We start from the raw sequence: 14,819 nt of genomic DNA, 5'->3' as shown, positions 1-14,819 counted from the left end.
ACAAACTCAAGAAAAAATGATAAATAAAAGAAAAATGTTTCAGAAATGAAAACTAAAGCATAAGGTACATAAGCAAATGAATACAAGAGGTAGTACCCTAGAAATAGAAAGTAGAAAGGGGGAAATTTCTAAAAATCAAAAAGAAATGGAGAAAGACAAAGGATTCAAGAGATAGGGACATACTTGGAAGATAGGCAAAGAATAGCCAGCATCCCATATAATAGGAATTCCCAGAGATGAAACGCAAAGGAGGAGAATAGAGTCAATATTAAATCTATAATCTAAGAAGACTTTCCTAAAATAAGTCAGATCTGAAACTACATATAAAGGAAAGAAAACCATATTTTAACTAAAACTGATTTGGGGCTTTATACCAAAGAAATGAAGTTTCTTGTCTGAGATCTTCAAGGAAATAGTGTGAATCAGGGATTGGATATCCAGCCAGACTGATTTTCAAGTACAAAAGAAGAGACAAATTGTCAGTAACATACAAGAATTCAGGGACTATTGCACTCACTAGCCCTTTCCTAGGAATTTACCAGAGAGTAAAATTACAGAACCAGAACGAGTAGAGAGACAGAAACATGAGGTTTGACTATGAGTAATGAGAGTAACAAGTGGCAATACTTTATTTGTCCATAGATCTCTCTGTCTTTTGTGGTAGATTGTAGACCCTGGAAAAACAGAAACTATGCCTGCCTTGCTTGCAGTTATGCTAGCAGGTGCTCAAAGTTGAATGAAGTGAGTATATGTGTTTTTAATAATAGAGGGAAGGAATCTAACATTTATTGATCCTTTATCTCTTTGAGGCCATGTAAACCTCACTTGTGTTTAACTTACACGACTTCTTTATGATTTGGGTGAAAATGCACCCTTTTTCACAAATGTTAAAAGGCTTAGTAACTTGCTTAGAGTCAGATCGTTCCTTGTTAACAGCTAGTCTGTCTGGTTCCATTTTCCTTTAGCACAATTTTAATTAGGACATTAAGAATGACTTCGTAATAATTAAGATAAATCTTTTGCCATCTTGTTTCTACTGTCCACTCTTTTTGGAATTATAAAGATAAACTTTAAATGATCACAGATTGAATCTTTCTGTATTCATTCTATAAATACTAGAATGAGAAATTTTAGTTTATTAAAGTCTATGCTAATGACAATTTACTCTGTATTTGTGGGCATAATACCTTTGGGTGTTTATAGATCACTAATTTTCAAAAATATGTAATAAGTAAATGTGGTACCTAAGATGATAAATTAATGTGCACTTTTTTATTATTAGCATGTTATCAGGTGGTTCAGATGGTGTGATTGTACTTTATGACCTTGAGAACTCCAGCAGACAACCTTATTACACATGTAAAGCAGTGTGTTCCGTTGGCAGGTGTGTATTAAAAATGTAATTCATGAATGTATAAACAATTTAGTACTTTTGCATCAAATACAAACCATAACAATAGCAGTCATATGATGGTCTCCAGCAGGTTGTTCATATGACATTTTTTACATGGATATCCCTTGACATTTTTTTTTTTAAAATAACAACTGAAATTCAGGCATAGCTGTTTTTAACATGAGACTTCCTCAAAACAACTTTGGTATCAGTTTTCAAAAGGAATTTATATAAAAACTTCTGATTATGTCATTTTTGTTATACACCTACATAGCACACCTCAGGTAACTCATTATAGTTGTAGTACCATTTAGCATAAGACTTTTTATAAGTCTTTCAGCTAATTATAAACACGAATTACATTTTTTCAACTGATATTAATAGGGTAGAAAGTTTAAAAGATTAATGGATAGAAGCAGTAAATGTACTGGTAGTCCCTCACCAAACACACACCTATGCACACCTGCATGCAAGTGTCTTATCTCCATACTTACTCAAAGCTGCCAAACTTAACATACCTCTCTTTGTCATTAGTCTTCTGACTATTGTGATTTGTTCGTAATGGCCGCTTAATTCTTTTTTTGTCACCTGTATCTGATCCAATATTGAGCACAGCTTTGAATTAACAGAGAGAATGGGTGTTGGGGAAATGCTTTCAAAAGGAAAAACTTCATGAACATTAATGTCAACAACCATTCTGTATTAATGCTGTTCCCAAAGCACTTGAGTAGATACATAAGTCCATGCGATATTTGGGAGGAGATTTACAATGGTTTCTTGGCTCTGGTGCTTCACTTTGAAAATAAAGATTTGGGAAACCATTTCTCTGAACTTCAGGTTATTTATTGTTTTTTAAAGATAGTTATACCTGTCCTCTCATTCTTGTAAGTTTTTTGTGGGACTGAAATGAAATACTGTCTTTTAAAAAGCATGTTAAAAACCGTAAAGCAATATAGTTACAGGGATGCTTGGTACAGAACAAAGGTAACACCTCATATAGTGTGAAACTTGGTTTCTAAGAGGCCATTTACACCATTTTATGCTCTCACTCCACTCTCACCAAAAAACAAAAAACCAAAACACTTATATTTTAAAATGTAAGACAGTCATATTAATTCATTTTCTCTTCTTTTATCTTAGCTAACATTTTAACTTTATTTATTTTGTTATATATTAAAATGGTATTTTCCTGTATACCACATGTATTTACTGTTACCTGAGGAACTGTGATCTACTTTCTGGTATATAAAGTCAAGTAAATGCTTTGTGTGTCAGTCTTCTGTTTTACCATGACATTCTTCTTGGATTCAATCTCTGTCCTTAAAAGCATAACTTTGAATGTAAATGGGCATACAGTGAGCATGTTTGCAAAATGAGTTAAAGTAGCATTTTATATTCAAACACTTTATAATCTAACTGTACAAAATAATTTTACTAAAAAATTTTATGAAGTTAATGTGGCTCAGATTGCTGATATTTATTTTTGTGTTACTTAATGTGTGTACTCATTAAATGTGAATGAGAATAACAGGTCATTCACAGTAAGATAAAAATTTAATATTCTGACCTATTTTAAAATTAAATTTAAAATGTAAATGAGCTTTTATTTGTAATCGCTGCATTAAAGATTTGTTTTACTATAACCAGAAAATCTTGGCATACATCAAAATTCTTAGGAGCAAATAGAAGTCAATTCTGCTTATTTTAAGGAGAAATTTATTGGAAAGATACTTAGTATCTCATGTAACTGGTAGGATGGTGGGAGAATCAGTGTGAAAAATGAGCAGAAGGTAAGTGAAACTATGGCAGAGACAACAGTCAGGATCATACCACAGGAACAATTTAGTTTGGATTCTGCGACATGTCACCAACGCAGACTCTTAACTCCACAACTATGAATAATTGTTAAATATCCCTGGGTTTTGCATTACTAGCTGGAATTTTAGAGTTCTAGGCAGGCTTGAGAAAGCTTAGGACACATGTCGATGCCATTACTGCCAAATGAAAGGGAAAGAGAATATCTGGAGTCCCTAGCTTTCTGTAAAGGCAGGAAAACAAAGGAGATGTCCCCCAGATAGGAAGAGTTTGGATCCAACTTTTAAAAAATTTCCACCTATCCACTAAGCAGCCAAAAAGGCAAGTATCTACTACACAACCAAAATATAATCATCCCTTTCCCAAAAGATCCTCAGTCTACTTACCACATCCAGCTTCAGTTCAAGATAATGTCCATTTTTCCACTAGTTTTACATATGATCTTTTATATGTATGATCAGTTTTTACATATGATCAGTTTATAGTTAACTTATATGAAATAATGGAGGTAAGAGAGAGGAAAGAAAAGGAAAATCAGTTAAAATATATAAATTATACGTGACATAGAATGGAATTATGGGTAGACACTACAGCCGTTTTATTTTTGCGGCTTTCTCAAAGCCAGAACTAATACTTAAAGGCTTTCCTTCTTCATGTTCTCATTCATTCAGGTGCTTAAGGTCCTTTACTGTTTATTGTAATCCAAACCTTCATCGTAAGGAATCGGAAGTCATGATGTCCTATCTGCATAGGATTGCAGTAGTCTTCTGTTAACTTTTGTTTGTTAATTTTGTTATGGAAAATTTCTAGCATATACAAAAGAAGAGAATAGTGTATGAACTAGGTACCCATCACCTACCTTCAGCAGTTATCAATCATAATGAATCTGGTTTCATCTCTAACGCCACCTACCCACTGAGTATTGTTTGAAACAAATCCCGGAAGCATATTATTTCATTCATTTTTTTTTTTTATTTTATTTTTGAGAGCAAGAGAGACAAAGCACGATCAAGGGAGGGCAGAGAGAGAGAGACGCAGAATCCGAAGTAGGCTCCAGGCTCTGAGCTTGTCTTTACAGAGCCCGACGCGGGGCTCGAACTCACAAACCGTGAGATTATGACCTGAGCTGGAAATCAGGCTCTCAACTGACTGAGCCACCCAGGCACCCTTCATTCATAATTGTTTATATATCTAAAAATTAAAGTCTATAAATGTAGCCATGATACTGGTATCTCACACAGTAATTCCAGGTTTTAATACCTACTTGGAGTTCAAATTTCCATCATTGTCTGATAAGTGTTACTTAACAGCCAGTTTGTGTGAATTTAGGTTTAGTAAAGTGACACATATACCGTATTGATCACCGGTTCAGAATACATACTGCATCCTTTAGTATATCACCCTCAAAAGATGTTGTATTGTAGCTGATATAACCTAAGTCTTCAACAGATCATGCTTCTATGGCTGATAGGTTACAAAAGAGTGGTGCCGTGGACATCTACGAATTGCATTCTTATGTCATTGAGTAAGTTACTTGATCAGAATCAATATTGTGTGAGATACTGTGGATCTATGTGAGGCATTCAACAGTTCTAAGAATCATAGTACTAATAAAGCGGTATTTGAGAAAAGCAAATCCAAAACCAGAATAGGTATCTCTTCCAGTAAGGAAAAATCACTGCCCCCTCCAGGAAGAGGTCCAGTGTAGCTAATTCCTCTAGGTTCAAGTACAGAAATAGGAAGTTCTCCATTTTATAAACCTTAGTGGGAAGCAGGCCTCCGCAATACACTAGAGAAGGCTGAAAGTAGAAGTGCCTGGACATTGTCCTTCTTTGGACAGCTGGGATGTAGACCTGTGATATAGGCGTGGCCATTCATATTGTCCTACTTGAGACTGCTACTTGTTAATGTAGTATCAGTTTTGAAACTCACATAAGTCAAGTATTCCTAAAGTTTAATTGCTATTTTGTAGAAACCATCCTGATGTTCACAAATACAGTGTGGAGACTGTACAGTGGTATCCTCATGACACTGGCATGTTCACATCAAGCTCATTTGATAAAACTCTGAAAGTGTGGGATACAAATACCTTACAAGTGAGTATATTAAAACCTTTCTAATTAGCTCAATAGGTTGAAGGAAAATCTGTAAATGGGGGTAGTGATTTTACTTTATAGAATGGTTGTAAATACATTGATATATGTAAGATACCCAGAAGAGTGGTTAGCAAAAAACATGAACTATTATTATCATCTTCATTATTTGAAAACTATCGTTTAGTGATCTAAGGAAGAAAATTGGGTTTATCTTCTATTGACCTAAAACCTTAAAGGAAAAGAAAGTTACTAATATTGCTTAGTAAAGATAGACACTAAATAATGGTAGACAATAAAAAATAGGTTTTTGTGATATTTGATTAAATTTGTATTTCTAGTGCCAATCTTTTCCCTAAGCTCTAGTCCCATGTTTCTCTACCTGTCTACTGAACCTCTCTTACTTGAATGTGGGGTAATCTCCTCAAATATAACATGTTCATACTGAACATGATCACTCCTCACATCCATGTACTCTTCAAATCTTAGCAATTCTTCCTTCAAGCTCTCTCATATTTTCTTTTCTATTTCTCTCAACGCTGTACATCTAGACTACTACTCAGAACTCCCAACGCATTACATTGCTTCCCATATTTACCATGGTAAGCTCTACCCCAAAATTAGCCTTATTATAATGTGGTTTCATTATGTCTTTACCCAAACCCACAAGGGATTTCCCTTGGCTAAATTCGGCCTGGTACTCTAAGTTCTCCCTAACCTCAACCCCTACTCCCTTAACCTTAGTTTCTCCCTCTTTATAGCCTAAATTATTTGCTATCTCTAAATTGATCTTTTGTCTTCTGATCACATCTTGATAGTGTTATATTCCCTGCCTCAAATCTCTTTCCCTGTGCAACTTTTTCTTTTCTTAATTGTCTAAAGTTTGTACCTTTTACCAATATCTCCACATTTTGCTCCCCCCCCCACCTTGGTAACCACCACTTGTTTCTATTTCTGTGAGTTCAGCTTTTGTAGATTTCACATATTAGTGATAGCATACAGTAATTGTCATTCTCTAACTTGTTTCATTTAGCATAATTCACTCTGTGTCTTTCCATGTTGTTTGCCATAAATGGTTAGACTTCCTCCTTTCTGGTGGCTGAATAATATTCCCTTGTATAAAAATACCACATATTCTTTATCCCTCCATACACAGATGGACACTTAGGTTGTTTCCATGACTTGGCTGTAATAAGTATTAAATACATACATACATAAATAAAATAATAGTGCAATGAACATGGGGGTGAAGATGTCTCTTCAAGATAGTGATTTTGTTTCCTTCAGATATATACCTAGAAGTGGAATTGCTGGATCATAGGGTAGTTCTGTTTTTTATTTTTTGAGAAACCTCCATACTGTTTTCCACAGTGGCTGCTCCAATTGACATTCCCACCAGCAGTGCATAAGGGTTCTCTTTTCTCCACATCCCCACTAGCCTTGGTTATCTCTTATCTTTTTGATATTAGCCATTCTAACAAGTTTGAGGTGATAGCTTACTGTGGTTTTGATTTGCATTTCCCTGATGATTAGTTATATTGAGCACTTTTTCATGTACCTGTTGGCTATTTGTATGTCTTCTGTGGAAAAATGCCTATTCACTTCCTCTGCCCATTTTTAAATCAGATACATGATTTGCAAATCTTTTCTCATTCAGAAGGTTGCCTTTTTGTCCTGTTGATGGTTTCCTTTGCTGCACAGAAGATTTTTTGTTTGACGTGTAGTTACACCTGCTTATTTTTGCTTTTGTCACCTTTGGTTTTGGAGTCAAATCCAAAAGATCATCTCCCAAAGATTAATGTCAAGGAGCTTACTGCCTTTGTTTTCCTGTAGGAGTTTTATGGTTTCAGGTCTTATATTCAAGTCTTTAATCTATTTTGAGTTTATTTTTGTGTATGGTATAAGAAAGTGGTCCAGTTTTATTCTTGGGCCTGTTACTGTCTAGTTTTCTCCGTACCATTTCCTGAAGAGATTATCATTTCTGCATTTTAGGTTCTTGGCTCCGTGTTATAAATTAATTGACCATATATGCATGGGTTTATTTCTGGGGTATCTATTCTGTTCTCTTGATCAGTGTGTCTGTTTTTATGCCAATACTATACTGTTTTGATTACTGAAGCTTTGTAAAATAGTTTGAAATCAGGAAGTATGATACCTATAGCTTTTTTTCTTCTTTTTCAAGATTGCTTTAGCTATTTGGGGTTTTATGGTTCCATACAAATTTTAGCATTTTTTTTCTATTTCTGTAAAAATGCTCTTGGAATTTTGATAGCACCTCTACTTAATCTGCAGATTACTTTGGATACTATAGACGTTTTAACAATGTTAATTCTTCCAACCCGTGAGCATGGAATATCCTTTCATTTATTTGTGTCTTCAGTTTCTTTCATCAATATCTTATAGTTTATAGTATATGTATCTTTTGGTTAAATTTATCTCTAGGTATTCTATTCTTTTTGATGCAGATGTAAATGGAATTATTTTAATCTCTTTTTCTGATAGTTCATTACTGCTGTATAGAAACATGACAGGTTTTTGTATATTGATTGTATATCCTGAAACTTTACTGAATTTGCTTATTAGTTCAAAAATTTCTCAATGGACTCTTTGGGATTTTCTATACATATTATCATGTCATCTACAAATAGAGACAGTTTAAAACTTCCTTTCTAATTTCTGTGCTGTTTTTTTCTTTTTTTAAAAATTTTTTTAAAATTTATTTTGAGAGAGAAAGAGGATGCATGTGTGCACACATGCAAGAGAGGGAGAGGCAGAAAGAAAGCGGTAGGGGGAGGCGGGAGAGAGAATCCCAAACAGACTCTGTGCTTGATCCCACAAACCATGAGATCGTGACTGGAGCTGAAATCAAGAGTTGGATGCTCAACCACCTCTGTCACCCACGCACCTCTCTTTGCTTAGTTTTCTTGTTTCATTACCCTGGCTAGGACTTCTAATACTATGTTGAATAAAAGTGGTGAGATTGGGCATCCTTTTCTTGTTCCTGATGTTAGAAGGAAAACTTTTAGCTTTTCATTGTGAGCATAATGTTAGCTTGTGGGCTTGTCGTGTGTGTGTGTGTGTGTGTGTGTGTGTGTGTGTGTATTCTTTGCTATGTTGAGGTACTTTGCCTCTATATTTAGTTTGTTGAGGAAAAAAATCATACTTTGTAATAAAAGTCAATACACCTGATTCTTTAAAAATTCTTAACTTACAAATTCCTTAATTTGGTAAAGGGTATCTACTTTTAAAAAAACACACCTATGGCAAACATTTTATTTGTTGGTAAGTTATTGAAAGTTTTTCCTTTGAGTTATCGCTATTATCTCCTGCGTCCAATATTTTTTTTTTTTAATTTTTTTTTTCAACGTTTATTTATTTTTGGGACAGAGAGAGACACAGAGCATGAACGGGGGAGGGGCAGAGAGAGAGGGAGACACAGAATCGGAAACAGGCTCCAGGCTCCGAGCCATCAGCCCAGAGCCTGACGCGGGGCTCGAACACACGGACCGCGAGATCGTGACCTGGCTGAAGTCGGACGCTTAACCGACTGCGCCACCCAGGCGCCCCACCTGCGTCCAATATTATACTGGAAGTCCTAGGCAATACAATAAGGCAAAGGAAAGAAATAAAAGGCATTTGAACTGTCATTCATAGATGACACGATTATGAGCATAGAAAATCCAAAAGAATCTCTAGCCAATTACTAAAATTAATATGAGTAAATTTGTCAAAGCTGCTGGATACAAGGTTGGTTGTATTTCTGAATTTTAGGCACAAAGAATTAGGAAATTTCAAAAGTATTATTATTGACCATTGCATCAAAAATCATATACCTAGTAAAAAATTGAAAAGTGTTCAAGACCACTCAACACCACACAGAACACTGGAGAATATTAGTGACAGAAATTAAGATTTAAATAAATGGTGGGATATGCCATATTGAAGAATTTGAAGCCACAGAGGTCCCAGGATAGCTCATTTGGTGAAGTGTCTGACTCTTGATTTTGGCTCAGGTCATAATCTTGTGGTTCATGAGTTTGAGCGTGCTTCGGGGTCTGTGCTGACAGCATGGAGCCTGCTTGGGAATCTTTCTCTGCCCCTCCCCTGCTTGCTCTTTTTCTCTTTCAAAAATAATAAACATTAAAAAAAAAAGAAGAATTAGAAGGCTCAATATTGTAAACATACCAGTTTTACCAAGAATCTATAGAATCAATGCACTTGTAATCAAAATTTTCAGATTCTTTTATGGAAGGTGACCAGCTAAGACTTACTGTAAATTAATTACACTAATTAAGTTGATGTGAGATCAGTACAAGTGAAAAACAAAACAGTGGAACAGGATAATCAAGAAACACACCCACACATATACAGTCATTTGATTTATGACACAGGTAACACTACAGTGCATTGTGAAGATGATGGTCTTTTCCATAAATTGTGCTGGATCAACCAGGTATCTATAAAAAAACTAATCTTGACCCTTACCCCACACCAGACAGAAAAGAAATCTACCAATTTTAGGTAGATGACAGGTGTAAAAATAAAAATAATAATAATAAAGCTTATAGGAAAATATCTTCATGACTCAAGATAGATAAAAACAAAGTTTAAACCAAAAAGAGATAAATTGATAAAATCACCTACATTAAGATTAGGAAGCTCTACTGATCAAAAAACATTAAGAGTAAAGAAGTAAACCATGGAGTGGGAGATGATATATCTGACACATGCAAAACATTAGAATAGACACTTCAAATAAGAGGGTATCTAAATAGCCAATAAATAAATGCATTTCTCTTTATTAATTGAGCACCTGGATATTTTAAGTAAATCCACAATGAGATACCTCTTTATACCCTGCAGAATGGCTAAAATTAAAGGATCTGATAACAATGACAAGTGTATCTGTTGCTGATGAGATTACAATTGGTACACATATTTGTTATCAACTGAAGCCAAATATGTGGATATCTTGTTACCCTAAAGATACACTTTTGAGTATATAAATGCATACGTATGTTCACCAAGGGACATTTATAAGATTGCGCACAGCAGCACTGTTCATGATAACCAAAAACTGGAAATAACCCAAATGTCCAGTAACAATCCAATGAAATCTGTCAAATTTTACACTGGAATACTGTCCAGCATTGACAAGGGTACACTCACTTCTTTATCAACAAAATGTATGAATTTTATATAACATTGGACAAAATAACCAGACACAAAAGAGTGCCTAATATATAACTCCTATTCAAAAATAGACAAAACTAATCTAGATTAGTAGAGGTCTGTATGGTGATTGTCTTTCTTGTTGAGGGTTGAAAGGGGGTCTAGAGAGCCTTCTAGGGGTGCTAGTAATGTAATGTTCATAATATTCTATCTTACAATGCAGGTGGTGGTTACTTTGGGAAAATTCATTGAACTGTACACTTATGATCTGTAGACCTTTTTGTATGTTTGTTACACTTCAGTTAACAGTATTGTTTTAAAATTAATAAGCCATACGTTTGCATTTTCTTTCATTAACATTGACTTCTTTAGAACGTAAATGTTTTTGCCAACTCAGAATAGTATTTCATGCATTCATAATTCTGTCTGAAATAGACAAAGCATTTTATTAACAAGAACTTTGAAAGTATCCAATAAGAAATAAATTCTTATACAAATAATTTCTTCCTTGGTACAAAGAAAGATAAAGAAGGTGTGATACTGTCCTTCTCCACATTCTCTGTCCCTGTCACTAAACATATCTATCATACCTTTACTTCATCTGAGTTTTCCATAAGTGTATTTTCTAGCTTGAGCATATGATATGGCTTAAAGGGATATCTTTTCTACAGTCTTCTCTATAACACTTTAGGATAGAGAACAACTTTTTCTCGTTCTGAGTTTTCTTAGAATTTTGCATAATGGAACATAAATCAGAAAATACAGATGTCAGTATCCAAGCCATGTTCTTTAAAAATAAATAAAATTCTGGAGTGCCACTACAAACAAATGTTCATAATGCGCAAGTTTTGTGTGGAGTTATGTTTTCCACAGAGTGGAATTGCTGGCTCATATGCTAAGTCTATGCTTAACCCTTGAGAAACTGTTTTCCAAAACATTTTACATTCCCACCCATAATTTATGAGGGTTCCAGTTTATCTGCATCCTACTCAACACTTATTGTCTGTCTTGATTTCAGCAATTCTAATACGAACGAAATGGTTATTTCATTGTGGTTTTTATTTGCATTTCCCTGGAGGCCATTCTTGATTTTTCACTAGTCCTGATAGCTAATCAACTTGCAATTTCTGTCAATTCTCTGTAAATAACCTCTCATATCTATTTACCCCATTGCCATTACTCTAGTCAAGCCAGGATCTGCTGACTTGTGCTGGATTACTGCAACCTCCTACCTGGTCTCTTTACCCTCCTCTTGGCCACCTTCTAACCATTGGCAGCATATCTAAAATGCCAATTTGATGTTTTCATTTTTTGTTTTTTGCCATTGCTTTAAAAGCTTACTTTTTCCTAGAAAATATTCAGCCTACTTAATATTTATAAGGTCCCTCAGTCCCTCATGATACATACACTGCCTACCTTTCTGGCTTTATCTCTGGCCACTGTTCTTTGGCACTCTAGTCATACTTAGCATCTTTCGGTTTTTAAAATGTCATGTTTACTGTTACCCGAAAGAGTTTCTTCATGCTGTTCCTTCGACTAGAAGTCTCATCCTCCTTCTTTGGACTTGGCTAATTTCTATTCATCAACTTTCATCTCAGTGAAAAGCCAGAGCATCACTGGCTCTGGAAAGACTTCTGTGAATTCTCTATAGGTTATGTGGCCCTGCTAAAACACTGTACACTTTCATTGTTATAGTCCCTTTTGGACTTTACTGTTATTTCTTGTTTAATCATTTGTTTTTCTTGATAAACTGAAGCTCCTTGCAATAGGGCAGGGACAGTTTTTATTTTGCATGCCAGTTGAATGCCTAGTTCAAACATGTAACAGTTGAATAAATACTGTTGAATATATTCAAGAATCTTATTCATTAAAAACATTTAATGTTTATTTACTTATTTTTGAGAGAGAGAGAGAGAGAATACAAGCAGGAGAGGGGTAGGGAGCAAGGCAGACACAGAATGTGAAGCAGGGTCCAGGCTCTGAGCTGTTAGTGCAGAGCCCAATGCAGGGCTCGAACTCATGAACAATGAGTTTGTGTTCAAAATATCCAAAAAGTGGAAATAAATGAAATGTTCATGAACTGATTAGCAGATAGCCATAAACTAGAATATTATTCAGCAATAAAAAGAAGTGAAGTACTGATACATGCTGCAGTGTGGATGAACCTTAAAAACATCCTGGTAAATGAAATGGAAAGAGAAAAAAGAAAACATTATGCTAAAGGAAATGAAAAAGGAAGACAAAAGAAAACATTACATTAAATGAAAAACTGCAAAAGACCACATATTGTATAATTCCATCTCTATGAAATGTCAAGAAATAGGCTAATCTATAGAGACAGAAAGTAGATTAGTGGTTTTCTAGAGCAGAGGGTAGGGAGAAATGGGGAGTGCCTGCTAATGGGAATTGGGTTTCTTTTTGGGGTGATAAAAATACTCTAAAATTGATTTTGGTGATGATTGCACAACTCTGTGAATATACTAAAGACTGCTCAAGTACATACTTTGAATGAATTGTGTGGTATGTCAATTATAGCTCAATAAAGCTGTTATTTAAAAAAAGAATGATCCTCAAGTTCACTAACTTGGGCAGTTGGGTAGATTATATTGTCATTTACTAAGATAAAGAAAGGTTTAGGTGGGTGTTGAGTTAAATTTTAGATTTGTTAAATTTGAAGGATTCACAGGAAATCCAAATGAAAATAATCCTAAATAGATTCCTGCTATTTAGGAAGGTAGTCTGCACTGAAAATACCATATAAGTGGCAGTTGAAGAGAAGAATACATAGAACAAAACCATGAGGAAGACAAGATTAATAAGACAGGAAAAGGAACAAAAAAAAGCCTGCAAAAGACAATGAAGAGGAGTGGCCAGAGAGTGTAAGAGGAAAATCAGGACTATGTTGTATCATGGAAGCCTGCAGAAGAGATTGTTTTAAGGAAAATTCAGTATCCAGCTGTGTTTCGTAATACTGACAGGTTAGGTAAGGTGAAGACTATGCTTGATGACAGCAGGTATCAGTGATACTGGAAGAGTAGTGTGAATTGGAGTAGTATAGATAAAAATAAGATTGTGCTGAGTTGAGAAATAAGTGGGAGATAGGAAGTCAAAGATGGCCAAAATTTGGATTTGAAGAAGAAAGATTAATTAGGAGGAATATAGAATGAAAGGTTTTTGTTTTACTCTTAAGATGAAAGAATCATGGGGGCGCCTGGGTGGCTCGATTAGTTGAACATCGTCCTTTAGCTCAGGTCGTGATCGATTAGTTTGTGAGTTCAAGCCCTGCATTGGGCTCTCTGCTGTCAGCATGGAGCCTGCTTCGGTTCCTCCGTGACCCCTCTCTCTGTGCCCTTCCTCCGCTCTTTCCCTCCCTTCTTCTCTCTCCCTCTCTGTCTTCCAAAAATAAACATTTAAACATTTTATATATATAAAAAAAGAATCATGAACATTTTTATTTATTTATTTTAAAATATTTTAATTTGTTTTTGAGAGAAAGAGACAGAGTACGAGCAGGTAAAGGGCAGAGAGAGAGAGAGAGGGAGACACAGAATCTGAAGCAGGCTCCAGGCTCTAAGCTGTCAGCACAGAGCCCAATGTGGGGTTCAAACTCACAAACCATGAGATCATGACCTGAGCCGAAGTTGGACACTTAACTGCCTGAGCCACCCAAGCACCCCAAATCATGAATATTTTTAAATGCTGATGAGAATGAGCCAGTAGGAAGGGAGAGTTTATAGATATCTTGGAGATAGAGGATATTATGTATAGAGCGAGATTTCTGACAGCAGTGAGGGGGATCTAAGCACGGGTGGGGATAGTAACTTTAAATATGAGAAAGGATGATTTTTCCATGATAACAGGAATGAAGAAGGAAAAAGGATAGATGGAAGCAAATGTGTTTGTAGGTTTGTTGATAAGACACTAAGAGAATTCTCATTGAATGACTTCCTGTTTTCTCTTTGTAATAAAAGGTCAGATTGCTGGTTACAGTCGATCGAGTGGCCATGTTTGTGGAGAATGGAGAAGTTTGAAAGAGCTATGAATATTGCAGGGAATAGTATTATAATATGATAGGACTGGCAGTCAATACTGAAAGCCCAGTTGAGATGAATGATCTTTTATAGTGATGCCAGTTTGCCATACTAGAAGATTCTTTTCTCTTGGGTAGAGCAGAGGTCAGCTTACTAAGTAGCCCATAGGCCAGATCTGGGCTCATGGCCTCTTTTTGTAAAATAAAGCATTATTGCAACACATATTTGTTGTCTGTGGCCGCTTTGACACTACAATGACAGAAATGAGTAGTAGTTCTTAAACCCTAAAATATATACTACAGTCTGCTGATTACA

At 35.3% G+C, this 14,819-nt stretch overlaps 1 protein-coding gene across 1 annotated transcript in view; it reads left to right on the top strand.

Annotated features, from left to right (window-relative positions):
* Positions 1-14,819, top strand: part of ERCC8 (ERCC excision repair 8, CSA ubiquitin ligase complex subunit) — a 64,297-nt gene that overhangs the window by 15,361 nt on the left and 34,117 nt on the right. Inside the window, exons 3-4 of the mRNA XM_030321603.1 lie at positions 1,283-1,384; positions 5,181-5,304. Coding sequence (XP_030177463.1) covers positions 1,283-1,384; positions 5,181-5,304 — 226 coding nt within the window. The remainder of the gene's footprint in view (positions 1-1,282; positions 1,385-5,180; positions 5,305-14,819) is intronic.

This window comes from Lynx canadensis, chromosome A1 (assembly GCF_007474595.2).
Source record: "Lynx canadensis isolate LIC74 chromosome A1, mLynCan4.pri.v2, whole genome shotgun sequence".
In the NCBI taxonomy this organism is placed as follows: Eukaryota; Metazoa; Chordata; class Mammalia; order Carnivora; family Felidae; genus Lynx; species Lynx canadensis.
This window is presented reverse-complemented; position numbering and strand designations above follow the sequence as displayed.